General features: G+C 39.9%; 1 protein-coding gene across 5 annotated transcripts in view; it reads right to left on the bottom strand.

The window, feature by feature from the left end:
• ARHGAP15 (Rho GTPase activating protein 15) overlaps window positions 1-26,139 on the bottom strand; it is a 331,319-nt gene extending 305,180 nt beyond the window's left edge. Inside the window, exons 1-3 of one of the 5 annotated variants that reach the window (XM_013189194.3) lie at window positions 26,121-26,139; window positions 25,620-25,679; window positions 7,819-7,995 (exon numbers count right to left, since the gene is read on the bottom strand). In XM_013189194.3, coding sequence (XP_013044648.1) covers window positions 7,819-7,980 — 162 coding nt within the window. In that variant the 5' untranslated portion in view covers window positions 7,981-7,995; window positions 25,620-25,679; window positions 26,121-26,139. Of the gene's footprint in view, window positions 1-7,818; window positions 7,996-17,253; window positions 17,395-25,619; window positions 25,940-26,120 lie in introns of those variants that run through there. The other 4 variants (XM_013189195.3, XM_066999696.1, XM_013189193.3 and 1 more) reach the window with 4 other exon arrangements.
• Window positions 26,140-27,866: the final 1,727 nt, after the last annotated feature.

Below are 27,866 nucleotides of genomic sequence, written 5' to 3'. Positions count from 1 at the left end.
GCATGTTTTTAGATGGTAAATGAAATAATATTTTCACAACTGACTTTTTTTCTCCCTCAGGGCATACGTTAGAAAAGACAGAAATGTCTCAGCTGTAGAAAAAGTAGAAAAAAAAAAACTTTTTTTTTTTATTATTTTTTTTTTAAGTTTATCCTATCAGGTTTAATATATATATTTTTAAATATTTACAACAAGTTCTCTGTGAAACTCAAAGGGATTTGTAGGCTTTGAGGAATGCACTGGTCCTGTCAAGCATCCCTCAAATCATAGACAACTCTATTAATGATAATAAAAATGTTTCATTCGCTCACTAGATCCTAAGAAAATGATGGAGGGGTATTCACGGAGAGGATGCAAAACTTCCTAGCAATGCCTTCAGTTGGGAAGGTATTTCGCTATTCAGAATCGCTTCGAATATTCCTATTTTCCAAGCGACAGATGATGGGAACATCAAGACTTTGGAGTCAGCAGCTCTTTTCCTATCTAGCATCCTTCCAATTAAAAAAAAAAAAAAAAAAAAAAAAAAGCCATTTGGCCTGGACTCGTGCTTCGGTAGCATCAGCTGCCGGCTCCTGCTTCACCTGGGATCCCTGGTGCTGCTCTGCCCCCTTGTGCTGCCGCCGCATCAGAGCAGCCGCCCGCCTCCGTGCGGGGACCGCGCCGCAACCCCCCGCTGTCACTTCTCGCTTTTCTGGCAAGTTCAAGGTCAGTGCCTAGCTATTTTCAGCTCATCTCTTCTTGATCCATGCAGAGAAATGACAAGGTAACGTGATTTGGGGTCAGCTGTATTACAGGAACCGTTACATAAACGGAGAAAGTGGAAATCAATCCTAGCTGACAGTGTCTTCAGGATAATCAGCGCTCACTCCATGCCGCTGTCAGCTCCCCTGCATCAAACACCATGCTACTTCTGTCAGATCTCTTTAACAAAACCGCTTTCTCACTTTTGGCAAAGTAAATAAATATTCCACTCGGGCTCGCGTTTAGCTCACTGTTCGGGGAACTTTGCACTCGCAGAGCCCCGTTCCTGCGGGAGCAGACGCCTCGTCCTGGCACGTCCACTGCTGCTTGCGAAGGGTGCTGGCAAAGACAGGGGCGACTCTTAGGAAACGCCCCGTCCTTCGCGTTTGGGGCCTGGTTTCTCCACGCAGCTGGTCGGCCTCCAGTGCTCTGCCCTGAATCCGGCATCCCAAAGTTCTCACCTGCCGGCCTCGTCAGGGCTTTCCCTCCAACATCTCAGGACGCCTTCCTCAATTTCTTTGGTTGCCATTACTCCTTCTTCACGTAACCAGACATCTCCCCCAGCACAGCAGCGTTACGAACGTACCGTTTCACAAGATGCGCCGCGTTGGCCGCGTCTGGGCGACGGCACATGGCGTGTCGGTTCAGGGAAAAGCACAGCCACGCCATCCCACCCACCTTGTGCTCCCCAAGCCCGCAGAGCTCCGCTGAAGAACAATTTGCCATAATATTAGTTGTCGGTAAATTCAAAGACGGAGCTCCTAAAGCTATAAAATGGATTAGAAGCAATTTAAAAAAGAATTAACAAACTAGAGTAAGAGTATACTGTCAACAAACAAATGCTTCATCATAGCACTGTAATTTGGAATTTTAATTACCCCTCTGCTTCTGTAACAAAACAATGTCTGAACTGGCAGCCATTTGAATCTCTCACAGGTCATTGAGCATTCTAGTTAATTACTCTATGAATAGCCTGTTTTTCTCCCCTCTGGAAACACGTTTCTAATGGCAGTCAAGGTCTGACAAATGTGTCATCTACATAATTAGCTAGGAAGCAACACAAAACATTAAACATGCTTTGTGCCGACAACTATCAAAACATTTCATTTGTTGTCAATTATTCATTACTTTGTAGGTTCTGAAGGGGTTGTTATTATGGAAATAAGTCCAGATGCTAACAAGGTTAGAGTTTTTTATTCAAATTAGTAATCAGAGGGCTAACTTTAAAAAATGTATCCCATGTACATTTATGGCAGCATTCAATCAGCACTAAATTATAAACGAATTTAGTTAAGTTCAAGTTAAAATAGCCATGGCAGAGCACATACACTAATTTGTAGAGTTGCATCTCTCTTTGAAGTTTTAGGATCTAAGCTGAAGTAGCAAACTTTCAGAACCTTTGGCAAGACTAATTTGTGCTTGGTAAATAGAGTAAAGATTTTCACAGCATGAGATAATGTAAGATTGAAAAAAAAAAAAAAAAAAAAAAAGAAAAAACCTGGAGGTTTTTGAACTTTTTTTTTTCTATCCTTCTGTCACACTGAGTAAAAGTCAAAATCAGCATTTCCAATTCGTCTGAACTTCAGTTTGGCTTAACAAGGAAGCCAAACCAGTTACATTCACCACTCCCTTAATGGAGCTGAAATGAGTTTATCCTTACTTTTAAGAAGAAATAGGTGCTGGTTATTTCATTTTTCTATGATCTCATTATGATGCTGCCTATCAAGCAATGCAGCTGAAATGGTGCAGTGAAAATGTTTGGAGGAGAAATAAATGGCTAGTTTAACAACAAAATTAACTTCCTTTCTAACCAAGTTTCTTTCAGATGAAGTGCTGTCATACATATATGCAACAAAGAATATCTTCTCATAGGCTATATATAAGAAAAATTAGAAAAAAAAATCAGAAAAACAAAAGGCTTCATTCTGAGCCTTGCTCTGATATGCAGCTGAAAAAATGCCTGCAGACAAAACAGGATCCTGAAAAAGGGTTGGGAGACAACTTGCATTGCTCCAATGAGGAAAGTTGTTTATAGAAGGTAAATTGAACCATAGAATATCCTAATGTATATTCTGCTTTCGGTCCCTAAAACACAGAAGTTTATGGTTTCAAATATGAGGCCTGCCCCTCAAGTGGGGAAAAGCAGACAGAAATGGATGGAAAACCAGAGCCAAGGGCTGAGCGAGTCGGTCTGCAGGCACAACACGTACTAGATATTGAGTTTGAAAGTACAAAACCAGTGTGAATAAAGTAAGGGGACATATGACATCTAATTTCTCATTGTCCTGTACTAGAAAGGAGAACGACTAATGTTACCCAACAGATTTTTATTTTTTTTCCATTTGTGTTTTCTTGTTGCCTTTTTTTTTTTTTTTTTTTGACAGTATTCCTGCTCCAGAAGCAAAACCGGACCTGTGCTTATGGACTCACTGCTTTCCCTCAAACCTATTTCTTTCCTACCTGCCCTGAATTATTTGGGGGAACACAGTGCTCGTCACTGCAAGCTTGCATTTATTAACAACTACCACACTAGTCATGGGAAGCTCATATATTTTTCTATTTCAGTCCCAGTGCTATTATATGATTTGTGTAACACCTTGAAGGGAACACAGCTCTTTCCTCACAGTGATAAAAGTAGATGCATAAATAATGGACTAGTGCATGATGATAAAATCTGGGGAGAATAAAGCCTGGGCAGTCACTGTTAGAACACAATAAAGAGAATATTTGTCACCTTCCACCTCCAATGTACACAACTTTGAAAGCAGGAAGTTTCCTGCTTCTGGAAATATTTTGTCAAGATTTGTGTGTTGTTTTTTTTTTGTTTGTCTGTTTTTTTCCTCCAGGAAAAAGAGTAAACTGGGAAAAAATGAATCCTCAGAAACTTTCCCTAAATAGACTATACTATAAAAGAAGCTGTGATGATCTCTCGGAGATTGAAATAATCCATTTCAGCTAAAACTACCCATAGCAATGAAACTGAAAATACTCTAAAAGAGGGCTGGAGTCTGTCTTGTAATTAACATTAAACAGATAACATATTTATGCGGAAGTCAAAATATTTTGGAAGCCGATAATCCTGTAAGCCTTAACATGGTATAAAAACAACAAATAAATGCAAAGTGTTACTGTTACACATGCCTGCCTGATCAATGGTTTTCACATATTGATCTATAAATGGAGTTGACAGTCTGTGTTGGCTGCACATTTTCCAAGCAGCTCTATTTTTGTACAAAACCAATACGGGCAATTACCTTTGTTTGAGATGCCAAGTCTTATCAATTCAATGTGATTTAGTGTCATTTTAATTAAATATCAGAATCTACTTCAGGACAATCTATACAAACAAAGCCTCAAACTTGACTATAAGCTTGATTTGAAGTAAACATGTACAAGCCCTACAATTTCAAAATATGGCTCAAAAACTCTGCTAAACAGAAGGCTTATATTTTTAGCAATTTTATTTCTGTCTTTTTTGGCTAGCCATAACTTTGGCAAGTATTCTATGATCACAGGAGTAAGAAACAAAAGAAGATTGCTTCCTGTTCCTCTGATAATGTATTAGAGAGATAAATAAACCTACCAGTCTGTTTAACCTAATAAGAAAAAGCTCTAATACATTAACATTTTGGAATGTCTAAATAGGCTCTAATTCTTAATATAGACACCAATAAAAAAAGACATTTCATTGTTCGAAGTTGTTCTGAATGAAGCAAAATGCACTTCCCTGGGGTTTAAGAGATGAAAATAGCAAATATTCATTTACATTGCTGGTTCAGACACTAACATTAAGCACAGAAAGAGCCCTTGCTTACCACAGTGTGTGTCCAGCTTCATGATTTGTGCTCTTTAAACTCGACATTAATATCAATTTCAACCTTTGCACAATGCTCAAGCATTTCCATAGCAAATAAATAACGAAAACCCCCACGAATCTACATTTCGCTTTTGCATCAGTTAGCTTCTGCATCCCCTATTTGCATCTTTACTACTACAAAATGCACAAGTGCATATGGCCCTACTGATGTATGATGCATATCCTTCTTTGTCACACTGCAGAAAATAATCTGTCCACCTTCAAAAGTATAGCCCCAGGTGTGCTTACAAGCATCACAGCAAATGCTTTAGAATACAACAAATCCCTTAGAGAAAATTATGTATTTTCTTCTCTATAAATCACCAGCGATCTTTTTAGATTTGTGCCTGTTTTTTTGCCCTTTATGTCCGGAGTGTTAATTTTATTTATTTTTTTAAGTATGTTTTATAAATACGTAGTTCTGTTGATTGTTCAAAATGTGCCAAATGCTGATTGCCTTAATCCACTGGAGTCAGGTTTTGCATAAGTTGGGTAAAGAGGATTTGACCCATTTATTAATAGAATGTATAGTATAATGCACATGCCTAATATGGGTGGAGAAAGGGTAATATGGAGTCCCTTATTCAGCTATTTCTAGTTTTAGAAAGGAAAAATCTTTCTGAAGATCGGACAAAAATGTTCAGTCAATGTAAAACAGAAAATAAGCATGACCAGTGGATACCTTATGGACTATAATGATCTAAAGAGAGATGGATTCTTCAAAATTGAAAATTTCCAAATAGAGAATCAGGATAGATCCTGTTTTCCTTCTAGCACAAAATAATTGGCTTTGCTTAGCATACTGGTAATGCGTATCTTTCAGTAGGGGTCTGTGTGCCTTTAAATGCAAAAGTAAAGTTTATAAGCATACTGAAAAAGTATGCCATGAAATTACACGATCACTAGATGTATATATATTTGTGTGAGTGTGTGTGTGTATTTATCAGCTGAATCTTTTTCTCTCTAGACCCTTAGACAGCCAGAGACTACTCCCACTAATACTTTCCCCAAAATTCTTCACAAGGCACATGCACAGATTCAGATCTGTCAGTATGCGGTTTATACATGCAGTTGATATTTCAGTGGTCTTTTAACTCAAATTACATTGCATTTTAAGCATGTATTGGAAAACATTTGGTTCCTTAGGAATTTTGCTTTTAGTTTGGGTGTTAGCAAACAACTTTAAGAGGCTTATTTAAGTAAATACGCCAAAACACTTTCGGTCTGTCAATATCTAGTCAGAAAATTCTACATGGCGAAAAGAGATGAAAAGAATTGAAATAGAAAGGGAATTAGTAGCATGGCAAGCTTTCAGTCTATTATATCAGAGCCAAGTTTGCTTGGTAAAATGACATATACTCAGTAAAACTCCACTTTTATATAATTAGCTACTAAACAAATGTAACACAAAACAACTTTTCAGCTCTCAGCCAGTGAACATATATTGTACCTGCTATGGCTATTGGGATGCGGCAGGGAATATTTATGTCTAATTTAACTTTTTTAGAGCCCCTTGCTCTGTAACAGTCCAGCATACTATCCCCCAAACTAAAGTTATGTAACAAGGTAATATCAACAATGAGAAACTGCATGATAAAATCCTGCCCAAAAGTGAAAAATGCTAATTTTGTCTCATTTAGCAGCTGGATACAGAAATGCTCATTAGTTTTAAGAGGGTTAATCCTTTTAACTTTTGCATATTGATATGCCAATTATGCCTAATTGTACAAGAGGCATCAGTCAAGGTAATAGTGCATAAACACATGAAAGTTATTAAGTACATCCCAACATGTAATAAAGTAGGTGTTAATTGGTAGCTGAGTTCTGCAGGCTATTGAGGTGGATAATTCATTGAGAGATGGATCACTTGTAATTTCTCTACATAATTCCTTTTGCAGTCTCATGCTGTGATGTTTTCATGCTTGTCAAAAACAACTGCAGCCTAGTGCCTTTTGTTAAACACAGCCAATAAAATATGTTAGGCATCATTAAATATACTTAACTTTTAAACTTTTTCAAAGGTACAGTTCTTCCTGATAATACATTATAGTATTCCCAGAAAATTACAATAAGCATCGTCTCAGGTCTGTAATGGTGGAACATTTCACTTCAGATAAAAAGGAAAAAACATGTACAATGTGTTGTAGGAAATTGTAGAAAATGTTCAAATGGGTAGGAAATGAATATCTTATCAGATGCAAAGACCTAAAGAGATTTTTCTCTCCAGAAATATATGTTATGTCCTTGAAATAAGTTAAGCTATAGCAGAGAAACTAATAATTAAAATGTTGCATTTTTAACCTAGTTTGAATTTTGAGTTTGAACTTAGCATAAAAAGGGCAGAAAATACAGCTGCTATAGTAGGCTTTCTCCATTTAATAACTTTGTTAGAAAGCTGAATATTTCATAGGAATCCATTATAGCAACAAACAAAAAATCAATAGCTTGCATGGTTGTGAAAAATGACTGAGACTTGGGACTCTGTCCCCAGCCAACAGAGTTTTCTCTCTCATTTGCATTCTCTGAGAACAAAATGGATCTGGAGTCCAAAAAGTGGCTAACATTGCATAAATAATTTTGTAACATCATATGGCCTCAGCTGCAAGTTGCCACCATTATGGAAGAAAATTAACCAGGGGAGACTCATACCAATCAGTTTGTTTAGTAGCTCAGGAGGAGTACAGGGGCAGGGACACAACTGGCAATAGAGTTCATCACTAACTATTTAATTTAAAAAAAAAATGGTAATGGATAAAAAATGAGTCAACTCTTTCAACTCTGGCAACTATTAAAATATTAAGATAACTTCCGTGTCTGATTTTTGCAATTCATCCGTTCTTACAGAAAGACTTTTTTTCTTGTTACGGACAAAGTTGTCCTTTATTTACAGAGTTGTAATTTCAGTTTCTTTTTCTTTTGTCTGGTTTCAGTGTTTGTCTTTTTAGATGCCATGGCGTAATGTAAGTACTATTCTCAACAGCAGCTGTATTTAAATACTGTAACACTTGAGAGTTGAAATGCTATGATCCTGGCCATGAAAGCCAAATTCTGTCTTTCGGCAAAGGAGAATTGTTATTCCAATGCCTAGCCATACTCTTAAAAATATATTAGTGTCAATAAATCCCTCCTTGCAAAGGATTATCAAAAGCGTGGTTAAGATACCAGCTCCTACCTTCTGTAGGTTTTAAAAATTGGTAAGACTTGTGAAATATTTTACTTACAGGCTCAGGAACTTTCACATTCTCGGACAGAATCATAGACTTGCTTTGGCTCAGTCTGTCGTGGTGACTGTTGGCATTTTTGATCCTCATTTGAACAGCTCCCGTACTATGGGAAGGACTTGGCTTTTCAGAAGCCATATCTGAAGTTGTAGACCTTTCCATGGCTACAGGATTGACCTGAAGAACATAAAAGAAGAGTATTAATCTAAGGACCCTTCATAAAAAAAGAAAAAAAAAAAAAAAAAATTGTATCTGCGCAGTTTATACATCACTGTAATCTGGAGAAATTGAGCAATCTTGCCAGCAAGTTATTGATCATCTTTGAACACCAGGATAACTATGAGCTGTGTCAGTCGGTAGTTTTATTATTGTCCTTATCACTCACCCATCCAACTGTCCTGGAAGAGTTAGTTTATGTAAAAGATTATCCTTATCTCAAAAGCCATTCTCCTCTATGGTGTAATCTCCCTGCAAGCCTCTGTCATGTCCAGCTGGCAGCCACTACACTTTGTCTTTGGCCCTGCTCACACCACACATTTTAAATCTTTCAAAGGAAAATGACATGCTTTGAAGCCAATTAACATATCTTACCTCCACAGTTCAATACATGCATGTTACAAGTGCATTAAAGGACCACACTATCACCCTGCTATCATCCTAGAGTCAAACTAAGATCTAAAAACAAAACAAAACAAAAACAAAACAAAAAAAAAAAACTTAATTTTAACAAGTTTACTAACAGCATGGATGAGATTTCTGTTTCTGTGATCATAAAATTGGAAATGAAGAAATAACTGAACACGTAAGCTGTCATGCCCTTGGAGGGACCAGAGGGAACTGTACAGAATGATCACCTTCTCTAGCTGTGATGCTTTTCAGTCTCCTGTCTCAGCATTGTTGCAACACAACAAAGTGTGCTTTAGCTGTTCAAATTGCCCCCAAAATTTCCATTGACAAAAGTTGCTTTATATTTCCTGTACAAAACATCAGCACAGAGTCCAACTCTCACTCTATTTTCTCCCCCTAGTTCAACCTGATACTACTATATGCAAACTGGGGATTAAGTAATACAGTAGGAGGTCTCAAAACACCTTGCTGTTTATATTTCTAAGTAAACAAAACAGAGATTAGTATGGACTAGATACTACATAAGCAGGAAATGCCAGTTTCCCTACTATGGATCCATGGAAATGGAAATCCACTTAAGTAAACAGTTGAAAATCAGCATTTTCCAAATGCATTGGAAAAGCTTGATTTTTTCAATCAAAATCTCCCCAGCCTCTGAAGATAAAAGTCCCTGATATCAAGAAAGTCTATCTCTATGAAGGCTTCAGAGCAAAGGAAGATACGGTACCGGTGGAAGAAGATGGGAGAGGGAGATGAGGAGTGCTACTGCATGTCTCTGGGCAGGACCACAGGGCGTTGTGTTGGTGCTCTCATAGCATTACATGGCTCTCATAGCATGGCCCTGATAAATCAATTCCTTCCAGAAAACACCCTTCAGCTATAGATATGGAAGACAATAATGAGAAGTCACAGAATCAAAGAATGGCTGAGGTTGGAAGGGACCTATGGAGGTCATATTGTCCAACCCCAGGTATGCCCAGGAGCATGTCCAGATGGCTTTTGAGTATCTCCAAGGGGATTTAAACTCATACAAGTTGAAGGTATGGAAGTAGGAGGAAATACAGCTCTCTTGAAGAGAGAAACAAGAAGATAGTACTTCAATATTAGGCATTACCCAAGGTATTGTGCCATGATAGGAACACTAACTTCAATGCAAACAGCTGTAAAGCTGATGCTCTTTGACCATTTCCTGCATTGAATTAATTGCTCGAGAATCTCTACAGAAGTAGAACTACAGAAAGAGAGGAGAAAAATATAGCTAAGGAGTTACCTGCCACTCAGGAGTATTCAGTTCTATTTCTGCTGCAGAGCTGATACATGATACTGGGGCAAAGTCTTTATGTGGACCTTTGGGAAGTGGCACGGGGTGTTCTTCCTCTCTGAGACACTTCTCAGCACCCTTCAGAGCAGTCACCGCTCAAAGCCATGTCGCAGAGATGCTCTGCCATTTTGGCAGTAATATCTGCAGCAGTGCTAGGCAGGAAATGATTTTTCCTTCCTTCTAAACTTGGAGAGTCAAACCATTTTGTATTTCATGTTGGTATCAAACCAAAATCACTTCTCAACAGATTTTCAGTAGGCTCCAGGCTGGAGAGCTGATCAGACTCGAGAGACGAGAGCAACACTGGCTTTGTCACTGATCCAATGTTTGGCTGGAGCACATCTCTCAGACTTTCTTCTGAAATCTCCCACCTGTAAAACTCTGACATATCTCTTCTTGGGAGCATTATGAGTAGTAATTAGGTATTCTCTGTCTGGGGTTGTCAGTACATGATGTGCTATAAAAAAGTTTAATACTGTGACAAACTCATGCCCTGGATCTCAAGTAGGAGCACAGTCAGTAAACTGCAAGTCTGCAAAGACTTCTGAAAATTTTGATTTTAATCTTATTGAACTTCAGTACATTTTCCCTGAAATTGGGACTAAGTCATATACATCAGAGTATTACAATGGGACTTTCTGCAGCACTTAATTTACAGGAAACAACATAACAAAACAAACCCTCAGCATTTCCTTTGTCAGATTTTGTTTGTCTTCGTCTAGAGCGTGGTGAGATCATGCAGATCTTAAAGACACAAGTTACAAAAGCTGCTCCCTTAGGATTTCCAGGTAGAAATCCTTTGCTGCCCAGACTCCTGACAGCGTTATCGGCTCTGCATGCCAGTAGATGGCACCCTCAATATGAGCTCCACAAACGCAACGGCGTTGCATTTGCTCCTGCAAGAATTTGGTAGTAATTACAAGCCACTATTTTTTTTTTTTTTTTAAAGCTCTAAAAAATAACGGAAGAGAAGACGGTCGGGAAATGGATAAAATTTTAACAGAAAGCAGAGCAAAGATCCTATCTGATGCTTTTACGATCTGGTGCTTCCAAACTGTTATTAGCAGCATCAGGGCCAAGTTCAGGCTGGTTCTGCAGGGGAATTTGTTTCACTTACTTTGGAAGGCAGAGCTGCCAAGCCCTGTGCAACTGCTTGTGAGACACTCCACGTTCATTATATAATTAGCTAATTTGCCTTTTGGCAAATAGTTAGCATCTGGATATAAATTTTAGTTTTGAAACCTCCTACGGTTGATTTGTTGGATAAAGGCATTAAACCAAGACAGACTTTTTTTTTTTTTTCATTTTGTTTATATTGGTTTCTGGAGCAAAAGGGCAGCATAATTTTATGGCATTCACTTACGAGAAAAGGGACAGGGAACATACTGAAAACCCCTCTTGGATGTATATCTTTTGGGACACTGTGGAACAGATGCAGCACAGAAAAGGGTGGGAAAAAAGTCAGGTAAAGGTTCAGGTGCAAGAAAAGGCACTAACATGAGGTTGGATGGATGATACAGGAGGGGAAAACTGAATCTGAGAATGGGGAAAAAAAATCGCGTTGGATGTGAGAAAGGAGAACTTTAATTTCTCAAGAGTGTGTAGATCAGATTACTTAGAAACAAGGAGCACCGCAGAGCTGAAAGGACAAAATCATGTTTCTGGCTGGGAGAGCAAAACCAATTCAGTCTTGCACAAAGCACCACTTTTGGAGATTGCCTCAGGAGTTCAACAGCCCTCAGTGGGGGAAGAAAGGGATTGTACTGTCAATGAAATTAGCAGCCTCAGTAGGTCAGCACTTGCAGTTGCTTTTCCCATGAAATGGTCCTCTTGTTTGGGGTGCTTGGAAGTAAATAGCACAGCATCCCCATGGTGAATTAGGCTAAACTGAAGCCAGAGCTCAGATAACAACTAAAGGTGTCAAATGGGCAAGTGACATTTTACATATCTGGAAGATGAGTGGATAAGATTCTAAAACCCCAACTTCTAAATGTACAGCTGACTTTCAAAGGTGGTGTGGGAGCAATGAGTATTGCAGAGTTGAAAAATCGAAAGGTTACTGTGCATGCAAATCTGTGCACACTGTAAAGCCATCCCATTTCTGAGAATCAGGCTCGGGTTGAAAGAGTAACACAGCAAATTGCAGAGATCACATGTCAGGCTTCCTCACAAAATGCTGGGTCTTGGCAAAACCATTAAAAAAAAAAAAACATTTTCCATAACATTTCTTTTAAAAGCAGTGTTTTCACAAAATCCTGTTTGATAACAGCCAAAATACTTCAATTATTTTAAATTGTCTTTTGATTGGGAAAAATTGTTTTGTCTCTATTATCTGTATAATCATCATTTCTGAGATGATAAAGGAAACAAAGTAACATCATTTCCAATGCAAAAAAAAAAAAAGTCCTTCATGTTTCTAGTTTTTAGCTTTTTGCAAAAAAAATGTAGAAATTGAATAGTTCATCTCATTGCCATTTTTGTCTTTAGTAGCCTGAATATGGTTTCTGTCTCACAGTGATGACCAGTAAGCATTCCCTTCCTACAGCAGATCATGGAGCTAGAGGAAGTTTCATGTTGATGGTATCAGGTTTTTAATCCATGCTGGCATGTTGCTGTGTCCACAAATGGAGCATATAGTGAGCAGACTGACTAGTGTTACCGAAGAACTTTATTTAATGAGTTTTGGTACAGTATTGGTAAAATTAGTACACAGTCGCTTTTTCTGCAATGCAGAGCTAGTTTTCAAGAAACAAGAAGGTAGCAGTATTTCTAAATTTTGACTTGAGCTATGCCTACATTTCCTACAGCTATGTATAATGAAAGACAGCGTGCAAATGTTAATTCATTAGCATTTTGTACCAAGTACTTCTAGCAAGTACTATTGTCCAAGAAATGAAAAAATATATACATTCATGATTAATAGAATTTGTTGCATTTGTTTTTCGACATTAAGAGATAAAAATGTTGTATGTAATTTTCAATATTCATCAAAATCAACTTTTAAATTCTTCCAACATCGCTCATTATATTTACACGACCATCAAGTCAGAAACATAATGAACATGAAAGGGTTCAACATAACGTGAAAACACTGCAAAATTAAAATTCATGTGGTTGCATTCGCTAATTCCATTCTTCTGCTGAAGAGCAACATCATACATGAAGAGCATCCATCAAAACCTATCACAATAATGTTCCAGAAAAATAAAAATCAGCACTAGGTTCACCATTACACTAAAACCTACAAGCCTGAAAAACAACAACAACAACAAAAAAAAAAAAAAAACATAAAAATGGAAGAGGAAGTAAGCGTTAACAAATGCAAAAACAAGCTCATGCCACATACGGTGAGTCAGAGCATTCTTGCAAAGGAGAAAACATATTGCTGTGTCTGTGAAAGAACTGTTTAAAATCAACACACCTACGTAAATATTTCTGCTGTTGGATTTTGCTCTTAGCCTTCTCCATGCTGTTCATTATCTCTGCTGAAGTACAGCTCAGGGGCAGAAAGTGCTTAACACACAACTGATGGAAATGAAGGGGGACAGATGAAACAACTACAGGTAAAGAGAGGGGACAACAAGTAAACTGTCACATAGCTTTTCACATTATTCTTATTCCCACTGTGCTCTGTCTTTATTTATTATTTTTTTTCCAATGCTGCTCTCACAGCTAACGTGTCACACATCTGCACCCAGGGCACAAACAGCAGAGGCTGCTGAGAAATACCGTGTCCTGGGCTGGCGCCCAGGAGAGTCCTGAAGCCAGATTATCCGAGGACTAGAAAATTAGAAAAATCCATTGTAGTGAAAATGCAAAGCAGATGTAACGTTCCTATGCCTTTTCCATTTCAGAAAGATGTCATCCAGCCTGGAATAATTTGTACTTAGGAAGTAGCATTAATTTCAACCATTAGTCATCTCCAGTAAGAGTAGGAGATCAGGAATGACACTGCTTCACCACTGCCTGGGCTTTATTCCTGATTTAGCCCTTTGTATCAGATAAAGCAGAATTTCCTGCAGAGTTCAATCTGCAATAAAATGTTAAATGTCTTAAACTCAACAGCACAGTTTCACTTATCATTTAAACTTGCAACGTCATCAACAAACTTTGGTGAGTTTGTTATTATGCCCTACTTCCAACACAAGCCATGCCCATTAACATTAATGATCATTATCCCTTTTATATCAATATTTATTATACAGCCTTTTAATTTTTTACCTCTTGCAGCCATGTTAGACTTTCAGGGATGTCTCAGAACAGACTACTCACTGAGCAAGGATCACAGAGGTCATCTCACCTCATGTTTCTAAAAGCTGGCTTTGTAGTCACTCTTTTCTAGTCCAGCATCGAAGGACTTTCTATGAATAAAAGCAAAAATGGCCCACAGTTCTTCAGACAGCTAGAATTCATATGTACAGTTGTCCATGATTCTTGTGTGTCAAAGGAAAGAGTAGAAAACCCTTTCTGTTTTGTTTGTAGCAGTATCTCACTGCCCAACATTTCACAGAATCACGGAAGGGCTGAGGTTGGAAGGCATCTCTGGAGACCACCTAGTCCAAACCCCCTGCTCAAGCTGGGCCCCCTGGAGCACATCACTCAGGGTCGTACCCAGATGGTTTTTGAATATCTCCGGGGAAGGAGGCTCCATAAAGTCTCCGGGCAATCACTCCCTCTTCCAGTGCTCAGTCACACCATAATTTGTCTGCTACCATGTGGGGAATACGCAATTCAGCACATTAATCACAATTTATGTATGCTCTGAGGTATATAAACTAGTCTCTATGAAGGATGCACCTAAAGGCAAAGATCTTGGCACAACTTGGCCAAAATCATAGCAGACTTCCTAGGCCATAGTGCAATACAAGAAAAGTGTTTTCAAGTATTGCTATTAAATAACTCTTAGGGTAAAGAATCTTTTACCAATGAGATTTTAACTTGATCCTTGATATGATGTCTATATCAACCTTATTTAGTCTCATACAAGGAGAGTGTTATTCATAAAAATAACACTTGGTTAACTGCTACATAAATCTTGTGACTGCAATCTTACGTATAAGTTTAATATCTAATAGGAACAAACTGTGTTATCATCTAAAATAATTTCATCCAAGTTTGTACATGGAGTACATGATTTGGACCTCTGGTTCATGGTGAGCCCACTGAAGTTAATGGGCTTACAGCAACACAAAAGTAGCACTAAGCACACCCAAGGAGAAAAGCCAAAGCATTTGTTGCATTATGGAGCCAGGTGGGGAAATATGCTTTATAATGGACTGTAAGGGGGAAGCACAGAGACTTTCACCACTGTACAGCAGTAATGTTACTTAAACTGGGGTACAAGAACATACTATATGTTTATGCTGATGACTGAGTTTCTAAGAAATAAAATGTTAAGACGCAATTGCTTCGTTTCTCATGCCCGATAGTTACTGTACATCTTAGGTATACGTGATTCTCCACTTAACAGTGTGTCACAGACCCACAGGGGTGCGGAGCCTACGCTGCACAATAACCTACAGACAGTTACAGTTGGATGCTTCAGTGATTTCCTGCCTATTGACCGCAGCACTAAAAATATGAGGAGTGGCTTAGTGCTATGAAGCTTGACTGTAGTTTATTCTATTTTTTTCCACTAGTAATAACACTGTACACAATAATAAAATAAAAGGATAAAATAATAATGAAAAGCTTATACTGAGTCCCACTTTCTGGCAGATGGCAGCAAAACATCCTAACCAAATATACAGTTTCAGTGGAAATATTAATCTTTACAAACTGTTGCTCAATTCCTCTCAAGGATAGGATGAAGAGAGTTGTGAAGACAGAAAATATGAACAGATGTGCTAGACTGGCACTCAAACAAGAATTAAGCAGAGAGCTAAAGGTCTTCCTCTGTGTCATTCTGAAAACTTATACAAGATGATAGCTTAAAGCCTCTAGGTTTCTTCCATGTTATACATAGGCCCTTAAAAACAGCAGGATCAGTTGACAAATAAAAATAGAGATCTGAATAAGCTACTTGTACCCTATAAGCCAGAGAATTGGTATCTCTGGAAACGCTTTCCTATTTGCATAGAAAATGGCTTGAGAATTAGAAAAGAAAGAGAATGGGAGACAGTCTTCCAAAGTCGCACAGATACAATGACAAACTCTTCACAACCATGTTTAATTAATACAGATTCATCTCTAGTCCTGTAATCCTCTATGACCCGCTAACTACTGGACTGCAGAAACAAAAACTTGCTAGCAAATATCATTCAGATATTACTGGAAACAACAACACATGCAACGGGGTAAAAGAGCTTCTTCAAGTCAGCATGTGACTGCATATGGTCATGTCTCTTGCATCACTTGGTTTCTTAATTATATTGCATGTGAAGGTCTCAGGAAAGGTAACAGTTGTTTTGAAAGTTCATCTATCCCAGTATATCATATGGGATAGCATAATGGAGTCTATTTTCACCATTCCTGTGTCAATTTAATATCTCACTTTCAAGTAGAACTTGAAGCTAAAAGTATCCCTTGTGTGCAGTTTGGCCTGCATATGTTCTGGGAACAGTCGTCCATAGTAGAAATTCAGTTGAATATGTAAAAGAACATGCCTGGGGAAAAAAAAAAAAAAAAAAAAAAAGCTACTTCTAGGTCTTCCTGCTGGCAAAGCATTTCATTTCTTTCTGGAGAGCATCTGATCCACGACACCTGCCTCCATTTTCCATGCTGTACAAGCTAGACAATGCTTCAAATGGTGAATACTGGTCATATGTACATGGTATTTAATATATATATATATTGTTTGATATGTAGCACTTCTAATGCATCCTATGATATTGAATAGAAGAATGAGTGCAGTTCAGTCATTAGAACAATGACAGCAAGAAGTTCCCGGCATCATAAAAAATCACAATTTAATTGATTTAACACCAAATAATATCTCAGAAGTACTAGGAAAGCCCAGAGGAGTACAACTTGGTTAGTTCTGACCTTCTTCAGGTGAGAAAAAGATCATTTCCTCCCACCTCCATCCTTTCTGCTATATATTTATATACTGCAAATAAGTACAGCACAGAGCCATGGCTTTCCAACCACCATGCATAAGACTGACTACCTACAAACTCACTTCACACCTGAATATGACACTTACCACACGGCAACTTTTTAGTTTAAAGTAGTCTAATTCTGAATAGAAAAAAAATCCAATGTTTTCTCTAGGAAGATCACATAAGAATCACAAATTTTCTCCGGTGCTTGAAAGAAATCTGTTCCTATAGCCTAAATGTTCAGAAAAGTGTTGTTACTTTTAATGTTGCCAGATCTGAAGTGATGAGATACTATGGGAAAGGTTATTCTTGCAGTATTTACAGATACAAGCAGAAGCAGAAGTGACAGAAATTTCAAAGTAAGACTGCTTGAAATACTTCCAGCTCAATTTTGCAGAACTTCTCCCCACAGAGATTCAGATATTCATCCAAACTTTCCATGCTTACCTGAAGTCGACATGTGGTGATGGTAATTTTGGAACAGCCCAAACTCTCCAGAGAAGTGGAAGAGTTAGCATCACAAGACAAACTGAGGTATTAGAAAAAAATATTTTTAAAACGCCTGAAAGCCTGCTGTGAATAGCCAAAGAAACAAACTTCCTATAAGTTCACAGCTCTGCCAACAGAAATTTCACTTTCAATTTGACGGCGGCTATATAAACAAGCTATCACAAGGACAGCTCGGGCAGGACCTTACAGCACATTTGTGACCTGAGTCACGTTAACATCCATGTTTGTGGCTCCATATCGGACAGAGCTTGTTGGTCCACAGTGGGGGAGGCACCTCATGTTCACCAGGGAGTAAGACTGCGTGCAGTTTGTCACACTTTAAAGTATTTGGGTGCTACCAAACACTTGGAGCAGTTGTAAGTCATGCCTCAGTTTGCTGCCCGGTCCGTAAGTTCCTGCAGCTGCAGCATCACCTTCACTAGACAAAAAGGTCCCCTTGAGCTCTGGTAAGCCCTCAGCAAAGTGGTGACAGTTGTTTCCAGCTCCACCCCTCTTGCTGAGGGGCATCCTAAAGAATCCCTCAACTTAATACTTTTAATGAACACTTGCCCCACCTTAATCCATTCTGCAGTTCCATATACCCATCACTCTGCAAAAGACTAGTCTGTCAAACAGACATGCCGAGATTATTGAATAGGACAGGCTTTAAAGCTTCTCAGACTATAAAAACAATTTTAAAAGTAAACTTAAAAAAGTAACTTCTTTCTAGCACAGCCTATCTCAGTAGAGTCTAAAACAAGAGGCCTTTCCCTTATTCGGACAGTAAGATCCCTTCCCTCCCACTCCCTGCTATCATGTTCAATCCCTCGTGCTGAGCACATGAAAGTGCCTCCTACCCTCCCTCCAGCTTTCTCCATACGTATCTGCAGCAGTTTTTGTGCTGTGATCCTACAGCTGCTCCCTTACTTCTTCTCACTGCTCCCACTTCCCATCTGAGGGGGGAAAAAAAAAGCTCCAGACACTTCTAATCTGTTCCCACACTCCATTTCCACTTTCCTTTACAGAGCTCCTGGTGCTGCTCTTGCAAGAGACGGCTCTGTGAAACAGCACAACCGGCACTTGCAATTTTAGGAGAAAACTTTTAAGCTACAGCAGGAACTAGAAGGGGAAATTCTTTGTGGCTTGCATTGAGAGAGCCCCTTTTCTGCATTTCGTGAGGCCCCTGCTTTGTTTTCTTCACCAGCCGCTTCTGACGTGCCCCAGAGTGGAGCAGAAGGCATCAGGCGTGCCTGCCCCACCACGCTGCTCCCCTGCACTGCGTGGCACAGGCGGCGTAAGACAAAGAGGCTTGTTTGATGTGATAGTATCTCATATCACAATGTGTAGCTACTAAGATGTCTGCTTTCAGCAAAGGGGAAATACCGAGGGTGTCAAAATATCATTTGATTATGCAAGAAGTTTGAGCATAGGCTCCGTTAAATGCACCTAAAATTATTATTGCAAACTTTGTTTGTTTTGCGTAGGACCAAGCATCAAAACGTTATTTCACAAAGGTGATTCAAGACGATGCCAGATACCTTGTGTGCCTGCTCCCTGCAGGATGGGGGCTAGAGCCCACCTGCACCTCTGGTTGCACCCCAGATGTGCCGCACTCGGTAGGAGCAGCCAGTCTGCAGCACTGACAGCAGGAGTGCAACTGTGCCAGATCTGGCATGCAAACCCCAACAGTCATAGTGAGAAGAATGGCAGCCATTCACCTGCCCCCTACATTGTTAAGAGCAGAAATTAAAAAGCCATGTATTTAAATAGCAAAATTGAGTAGTGATATAAACGGAGTTGATGGCCCTGCATTTAATTTGCATGTTCCAACTGATGGTTTTCAAAGTGCTGTTCATTTTAAAATGGGTGGGTGTTTGAAAACTACTTTTTTTTTTCTTTTTTCTTTTTTAATAATAGATTGACTTCAGTTGAAAGGGACCTTAAAGCCCATCCAGTTCCAACTCCCTGCCATGGGCAGGGACACCTCCTACCAGACCAGGTTGCGCAAAGCCCCATCCTGCCTGGCCTTGAACAATTGCAGGGATAGGGCAGCCACAGCTTCTCTGGGCAGCCTGTTTCAGGGCCTCACCGCCCTCACAGTAAATAATTTTGTCCTTATATCTAATCTATATCTATCCTCATTTAGTTTAAAACCATTACCCCTTGCCCTATCACTACACTCCCTGATAAACAGTCTCTCCCCAAGTCTCTTTCCTTCCGTAGTGCATAATGTGGTGTCTGAAGGCCATTTTCCTCATGAGAGATGAATACACCTTGGCCGTAGCAGCAGTGGCTGTGCAGGACCAGGCTGGCATGTCGCACTCCTCCACGCACTGCACAAACTATCTGCACACCTGAGGTCAGGTGGAGACCCCCTAGGTCAACACCACAGCAAGGCTCTTCTCACCATCCTTCGTAGGATACCATTGGTTTGGTTTCTTTTGAGGCACATTAAATAGCTGTCGCTTATAGGGTAACTTGCAGAGCTAATAGAGCTCATGTTTCTTACTGGTTGAATTTATGTGCAAAGCGAGCCCTTGCAGTCCTACATACCCGAGTTAAAATGTCTATATCATACATCAGCTTAACTCCCTAAACATCTGTATCTTGATGCAAGAAACAAGTCTGGTAAGAAATCTCTGCATTGAACATTTTTCATTCTGATAATTTATACATTTTTTTTTGCTCCACATCTAAATAGATTCCCTTTCTTCACTCTCTTGCTTTCTTGAAAAGATATGACAGAAAGCTCCAAACTTTAGATGAAAAGTAAAACTAGAAAAGAAGTTTTATAATTCGAGTCTCTGAAACTCTCAGGTCTATGCAACTATGCACTACTCAATCCATAGCCAGTGCTAAATTCTCCAAGGGAAATTCAAGCATGAATTGAAGGGACCAGTTTCTCTAAGCCTGTGCTGACTGGGGACACTCCTTGTCTCCTTTACCAAGGGCAATTGTCGAGGAGGAGCTGAGATACTTTTACTTGGGCTGGTTCCACTTTTTTTGACACTCCAAAAAAAAGAGTGAATGGATTAGTGCCATGTCCTAGCCCCAAAATCATCACACTAATTTGATTAATGATTACTAATTGTTATTTTTTTTCCCCTCTTAATAGCAGAACCAAGCATACAACATTCTGGTGATACTAGAGACCTTTCCAATTTGAGCCTCAGAACTGCTCAGCCCAAAGCAAAAAAGGCAGCACTTGTGAGAGCAGCTCAGCCAGTTGGAAAGTCTAATGTAACACACTCCTGGAAAAAGTTGATTCATCTGTAGCAAAGCCATTCACTAGAAATGCATTTTGATGGGGAGAACCCCAGCCTGGGAGGCTTCTGTCCTTGTTTGCTGTGGATGCCCACAGTGTTACCATCCGGCTGTTGGGCAGCACGTGTTGGGGTTTGGCTCCAGCCAGCTTCACCACATGGGCTGAGGATCCCCACATGGATGCCAACACTGGGTCCATCTCCCTCTGTGGATTGCCTGGTTCCTCCAAATCCACCATCCCAAGCAGACATCCAGCCAGTTAGGCAGCAGGTGCCTCCCAAGCCACAGCTCCAGAGGAGACACCAGAAATGCCGAGAGCATCCTGACATCCATCAGGCCATGACCCACCAACCATGAATGTTACTGTTGGAGCCAGAAGTCCAGCACTTCAATGTCTTCACAGACTTTCTGTGTCATTTCCCTCCTTGCCCACAAAAGAAGAAATTTTAACATCCTGAGCAGCAAACAAGTACAGGCTCTAAGCACTACGCCAGGTCTAGGAGGAGCTTCAGTATCTGGTTCAGATAGGTACCTTGATATCTGATTCAGCACCAAATACAGTGGTAGCTTTGCTCAGGGTGGGGCAGGAAAAGAAGAAACAAAAAGCAAATATGTAGTTAAAGCACAGCTCCTCAGCTCTCAGCCTTATTTACTTCTTGTTTTTCTTCTTTCTGTTCTTCCCCTCCCCTCTTATTACATTGCAGATGTGCTGAAAGTCTGGCACATGTCTTGGAGAAGGAATCAGAAGTCACTTGAAGGTCATTTGTTCAAGGATTGTGCCTGTTTAGTGTATCGGGCACAGGCTTTGGAAGAAATATTTATGAAAAACCACAGCACAAACCCACAATACCCAGCTTAACTACAAGTGAATGATTTAATACTTGTCAATCTGGAATGGCAGGAAGTGCTATATTGTGTCTTAAACCGCTGTTGGCCACTATCTACGGCAATGTCAAACTTGCTTATTTAATTTATTGAAGAAATTATTCGGTAGGGAACCATGCACTATCTGAATTAGTATTTTACTCCATGACTTGCACATACCCCCAGAAGTTTAGAAGCTAATTTGGAGAATTCCAATATTTGTTAAGTAACCTTTCAATACATTTCTGCTTAATTCCCAAAGCAGTTCTTTCTCATGCTGAGTAAGGTGAACATAAATACAGAAAAATGAACAGAAAAAGGCCAAAATTTTCTAGCATGCATGAATCTTGGGTTCATAGTTTCTGGCAAACAGGACTCACTTTTATACGTGCCAAGCATCAGCACTTCCAGGTGATTTCAGCATGAGGCAAGTAATGCACTGAAAATCTGTTCCAGCGTGACCTGACTGCTTCTGCAGACTGAGCTGTAGCAGGGGTTACTGCTGTCAGTTTGCAAAAGCTAAATACCCGTGCCCAGAAAATTAATGCCTGCTTTTCCCATTCAGATTCCTTTCATAAAAAAAAAAAAAAAAAAAAAAACATGCAATAACATTTTCTCTGCTCCTATTTCAGCCAGCCTGGAAGTTGTCACCTGACTGTCCTTCAATTTGTAATAAAGTCCACAGACTCCACAAAAATGGTCTCACTCTAGAAATGAAAATAGACGTGTACTGAGGAAATACCAGTGCAAATGAGAAGCTAGCTGTGTTTGTTTTGTAGCGAGGCTTCAAAACATCCTTTTTATAGTATTTCTCAAGGCAGGGAAGCTAACCAAAGATATAACAAGTGCATGAATGCACAGCCTTAACATTCAGAACAGCCAAAGAGCCAACACTTCTGTCTTTCAAATGCTGATAAAGAAGTTATCAGTGAAACTAAGATTCATCGAGACCACTGATAGAAGCAGACCAGCTTTGTGAGACGGTTCCAGAAGCAGATAACATCAGTGTGTCCTCACCTAGACCAAGGTCACACATTTCCAAAAACACACCTAGCAGGGGATTGTGCTGTTGTGAATGAGCTGAAGGAAATGGAGGCTGTCAGCCTGCTCGGAGACAAAGTCAACAGTACAGAAATTAGTTTCATTGTGACAGAAGCTGCTGAAAACCACCACAGGATGGAAAAAGGGCATAGTTTTATACAGGGTGTGCAATCGGGCACAGAAGACTTCAGTTGTGCTATGAATGGCACTTGAATTATCATGGAAGATACACAGTCAAAGGCCAAAATTGTACCCCATCTCACTACTTCAGGACTAATACTGTTAGCAAATGAAACCGTGAAAGCTATCGAAGCACCTTCGTATAGATGGCATTCCCCAGTGCCAGCTTCTGTCTTTGTAGCACTGAGAACCTGTTTTGATGCATCTATGTAGAAGTCTTAAGTAGGAGAGGAGGGAAACACACAGGAACTAGCTCCAGTGATGCTTTCTTTTGTCTTTAAAAGAGCTCAGCCCAATTAGACACACAGGATTAGGGAAAATCAGTACAATTGCTGTGTTCCAGGTCCCTGGATAATAACACACCTAACGGAGAGACTTCCCCAACATCGAGGGACAGTCTTTAGGAGTATGCAGGCTTTAACAACTCATACAATAGTTAGCAGCTCAAACTGATTGAGCTGACACAGCACAGCAGTATCTCCAAAAAAAGACAAACTGACTAGTATCAGAATTACACGTTGTGGTCTTCAAAGAATTTGGAAGACACTGCATATAACTCACTGAGCCCCACGTGGCTCAGTAGAAACAGGACAGGAGAAAAGAGCAGCTCCCACTGCTAAAAGTCTGCGGGGCTCCATAGCACAGAAATGAGCTGAAGGCTCTGGGCAGCACAGCAAAAGCCATCCTCTGCATGAGGCATTGCTGATCACGATGGACCTGAAGCTTTAGAGCCGGGCCTGAAGCTCGTCTCATTAATATCTGTCAATGCAAAGTAGTAAATTCATGGACCAGAAATAGATAGAGAAATCCAAATCAGAGCTGTGTACAACGGCTTCAGTTAAGTTAGCCCCATGCCAGCGGTTGTGGTGTTATGCCACCCAAACATCCGGAGAAGAATCGAAAAGAGCCTCTGTCACCATTTTGGTTACTGGTTCCTGCCTCGCTCCAGGTGGGGAGGAACATGCTCGAGCCCATGGACTGAGACAGACCTCTCCTTTGCTGCCCTGGCAATCCCAGCCCACAGGACAGGATCTACTGAGGGGGACAGGAACCCACATTTGCTTGGAAGAAGATGAGCATCTCTTCTATCAATGCAAAAGGAAATTTATACAACAAATACTGCCACCAAAGGCAAAGTATTTTTTGTTTTGTTTTGTAATTCAATTGTAGTATACAGTAGAAGCTTTAAAATACAGAAAGTGGTTCAGCTATTCACTCTATTTGGAAAAGAAAATGAACAAATATATGTGGCACGTGTAATTGGATTGAGAGGTAAAGTGAACAAGAGGTGCTGCTTTTAAATGCATTTCCTTTGGACACAAAGAGGTAAGTTGCAGGGATGGGAGAAAATATAGAAAAATAACTCTGCGAATTCAAACTACTTTACCAAATCACACAGCTCTGTGGAAAAATGCATTTCAAATGACTCTAAGACATTGCAGCAGTACAGACATAGCCCAGGAAGAGAATGTGTTCTTTTTATACAATTTCCCTGTCTGTGCTGCTTTGTGTATGAAGGCAGGACAGCTTTTTTTTTCTCCAAAAAAAGTACAGAAAATCTGAAATGTAGTCTTACAACACTGCTCTAAAATCTGTCTCCAATTAGTATGCACAATTTCAAAATGAGCTTCAAGCCATGTGTGATTTCTTTCAACTCTGACCCATATTTCCAAATGAAAAACAAGTTGCTTCTTATGATAAGGCTATCAGTTACAAGCATGAGTATATGTCACAAACTTTTCAGGAAAACAAATCTTTGTCTCTAATTCTGACTCTCCTTTGTGTGACCCATAATCAAAACGCGATATTGTGTTATTTGAACATCTTTGTGGGTTGTTATTTCCTTGTAAGACTGTAAAAGCCAGAAAGTAGTGTGCCCACAGACAGAAATGCAAAGCTACCTTTCTGATAAAAAGCTCTGAGTGAAATGTGCCTCAGGACACACAAGCATCTTTTGGCTAGCTTCAGAGCAGAGAACTAATTAGGCTCGATCTAAACAGCTTTATGCAGGAAACATGCTATCATGGCATTTCCACTGACCAGCTCCACGAGGAACATTGAGAGTCCCCATGGATAAACCAAGGACATTTGTTGTACACTGTTCTTTACACCTCCCCATGCCCTATTCTTACTAGCACTACTGATGAACAAAGTGGTACTACTGTGGTACAAAGCTTGTTGACAACAAGCAGGGCAAGAGATTCTATCAGTGTCTTCAGTCTCTAGCAATATCGAGTACCAACCAAATAGGTTGTATATTAGGAAAAGATTCTTCACCGAGAGGGTGGTAGGGCACTGGGACAGGCTCCCCAGGGCAGTGGTCTCAGCACCAAGCCTGCTGAAGTTCAAGAAGCATTTGGGCAATGCTCTCAGACACATGGTCTATTTTTTGGGTGATCCTGTGTGAAGCCAGGAGTTGGACTCAATGATCCTTGTGGGTCCCTTCCAACTCGGGATATTCTACAATTCTAGATATCAGCCTTCACCACTCACCAATTCTTACAGTATCCACTGTTACTAATCACCTCCCTCGTGGTCACCAGCAAGGAAGCGAGTTAATCAAATACTGCTAAATTGCAGCCAGCAAAGGCAAATGCTGGGAAATATGGCCTAACTGGCTTTCCCAGCCAGTGCTGCTGGCCTTTTCCACTTTTGGGGACAACTACTTAGTAAAGGCAAGGACATGAGAAGTGATTAGTAGCTTGGGATATTGCAGAGGATCAGATACAGTTGCGTCTTGCATAGGACATTACAGATTTTTTTAGATTCTGAATACTAATTTTGCCTTTAAAGCATCATTTCACATGTACCCTCCACATTATTATTATTTCCAAATTTTCAAACAATAGAAATAAAATAATTATGTAACACAACCTGTATTTAACACATACACAATACATATAGATAGAGTTATTCTAAAAATCATTAGCAACAAGTTTTCTGAATTGCAAAAAGATGAATTTAAGACTCCTTACCTACAGCCTCACAGAAGTCCTTGTCTCATCTCAAACTGTCATCAACGGGCAGCAGTTTAACTATTTCAAAAAACGGAAAACATCTAGGTCACATGTCTATAGACAGCATTCGGGTTAATCTCCCTCAGCTCATAAAGATAGAAAGAAAGCAGGAAAAAAAAGTAGAGTAAAACCACTTCCTGCAAGAGCAGTAGCTAAACCATTTCACCAGTGAGTAACTTACACCCAAGTCTAGGGCAAAACTCTTCTGGATTGGATACAAAGACAAATTTTAAAGAATGAAAATATCTCCGCTGTTGAATTTGCAACAAACAGGGAGAATTAGATTTTGCAGAAGGTAAACATGATGTTTAAAAGGAAATGCTAAAAGGAATTACAATTCTAAGCCTCAGGACAACTTCCCTTTTCTTACCTTCAATGAAACCCTTTGAGTACTGAAATAGCTTACAACAAATCTGCTTTGCTGATTTGAAACAAAGCTTAAGTAAACATGATGCTTACCGTACCGTTACTTTAGATTTCTAAAACAGTAAATGCTGGACAATCAGAGAGTTTGCTACTTTAAAAAAAAAAGAAAAAAAAAAAAGACTTGTACTATTGCCTCTCTGATTAACACTTCTGCTTCTTTGATTTTCTGTTTTAGCACTTCTTCATTAAGCAGCCTTTGGAGAAGCACAGCCACACACATCTGCTGCCCAGCAGCTCACAACATTGTGGTCCCTCCTTGTCAGGCAGGAGGAACCCAGAGGGAGGGACGTCACACAGCTCCTTGTCTTTGGCCCAGCAGAAAAACCCCTTCACGCCTTCACAAACGTCTTCCCCCACGACCTTTCAGCAGGCAACGATAGCATCTTTCTGATATTTCTAGCTCGACTTTCAGAACATGCATTCATCTTCCTGGAGGAGCTGGGGTTCCCTTGTGGGGCACGGTGGTTGTGGTGTGCACACAAGGACTGCTGTGGTGCTGGTCAGGATGCACAGCCTTCTGTTGGTACTTTGGCAGATTAGGGGGATTTTTTGGTTATTTCTCACAGTGAAACAAAGAACTGCCATACAGACTGAGAAAATCAAGTTCATCCTCAAGTTTAAGGACTCGTAATTGATAGGTAGTACCAGTGGAACTCCTCAAGAGCACATGCTCCACTAATGCAGATATCTAGCAACGAATTCAGTGGGGTCCTTGAAGAAGGATCCTGCAGAACATCCCAATATTTGGGGCAAGTTATCTGCCAGTTGGATTTGGGTAGAATATTATATTGCCAGCTTGGTGTCAGTGGGGAGAGAATAAGAAGGCAATCTGGATGGATCAGCAGTACAAGCTTCAGGGTGTAGCCCACAAATATCTATTTTCCTTTGAGTTTTACCATTCCCATCACCTCCTCCTCCTACAGGCTTCATCCAGCAGCCTTTGTCACCATCACTGTCCCCATTTTCTTCCCTGATGTCTCTGGTTCTTTGTCTCCTTCTTTCCACAAGGAAAACTGGGACAATGTCCCTCTTACATGAGAATCAAAACAGAATTCTCCCACAATGCTCCCAGGTAACCAAGGACAACTACAAGTTGTCCACCCTCTATCAGCTCACTGGCAAATGTCCCATGTCAAGTTGACTCTTCTTAAATTGAAAGAAAACAGCTTAAAGTGAAGACCTAAGTGCTTTTCAACACTGAAGGAAGTCTTGTTGACACAAAGATTAGTGTTCAATTGAATTAAGAGAAAGAGCAGAGATGGTTAGTAAACAGAGCTAGGACTGAGGCTCAAGTGGAGCTAAGAAAGACCTAGAAAGGGAATATGAGAAATTTTACAATGATGCAAAGAAAAAAAAGGAAAAGAAAAAAAAAAAAGATTTGCAGGCAAGTAATTTCCTATTGCAGCAAGACAAGATGCAAGAGAGTTTGTGTAGCAAACACCTTTATCATTTCCTGAAGCACATGGGAAACAAGAGCTTCAAGGACCCAAGAAGAATCTGAAAGAACAAGGGGAAACATAACACTGCTGAAGGAGTAACAGAACTATCAGTCAATAGAATGAATTATGCTTACATCATTATTGCTGACTTTGTGCTAACTTCTACAACCTTCATTTTAGAGCTAAATATCCAAAACCAGACTCAAGACCGTTCTTGTTCCCAAATGATCACCACTTGAAGAGGTAATGCATGCACGTGGACAGGAGAGGGAGTTGAACAGCATGACAGCTGGCTGTCACAGCTCTAAACTAAAACATTTTTATCTGTAGGCACTGCATT

Source organism: Anser cygnoides, chromosome 6 (genome assembly GCF_040182565.1).
Source record: "Anser cygnoides isolate HZ-2024a breed goose chromosome 6, Taihu_goose_T2T_genome, whole genome shotgun sequence".
In the NCBI taxonomy this organism is placed as follows: domain Eukaryota; kingdom Metazoa; phylum Chordata; class Aves; order Anseriformes; family Anatidae; genus Anser; species Anser cygnoides.
The sequence above is the reverse complement of the archived record's forward strand: the minus strand, read 5'-3'. Positions and strand labels throughout refer to the sequence as shown.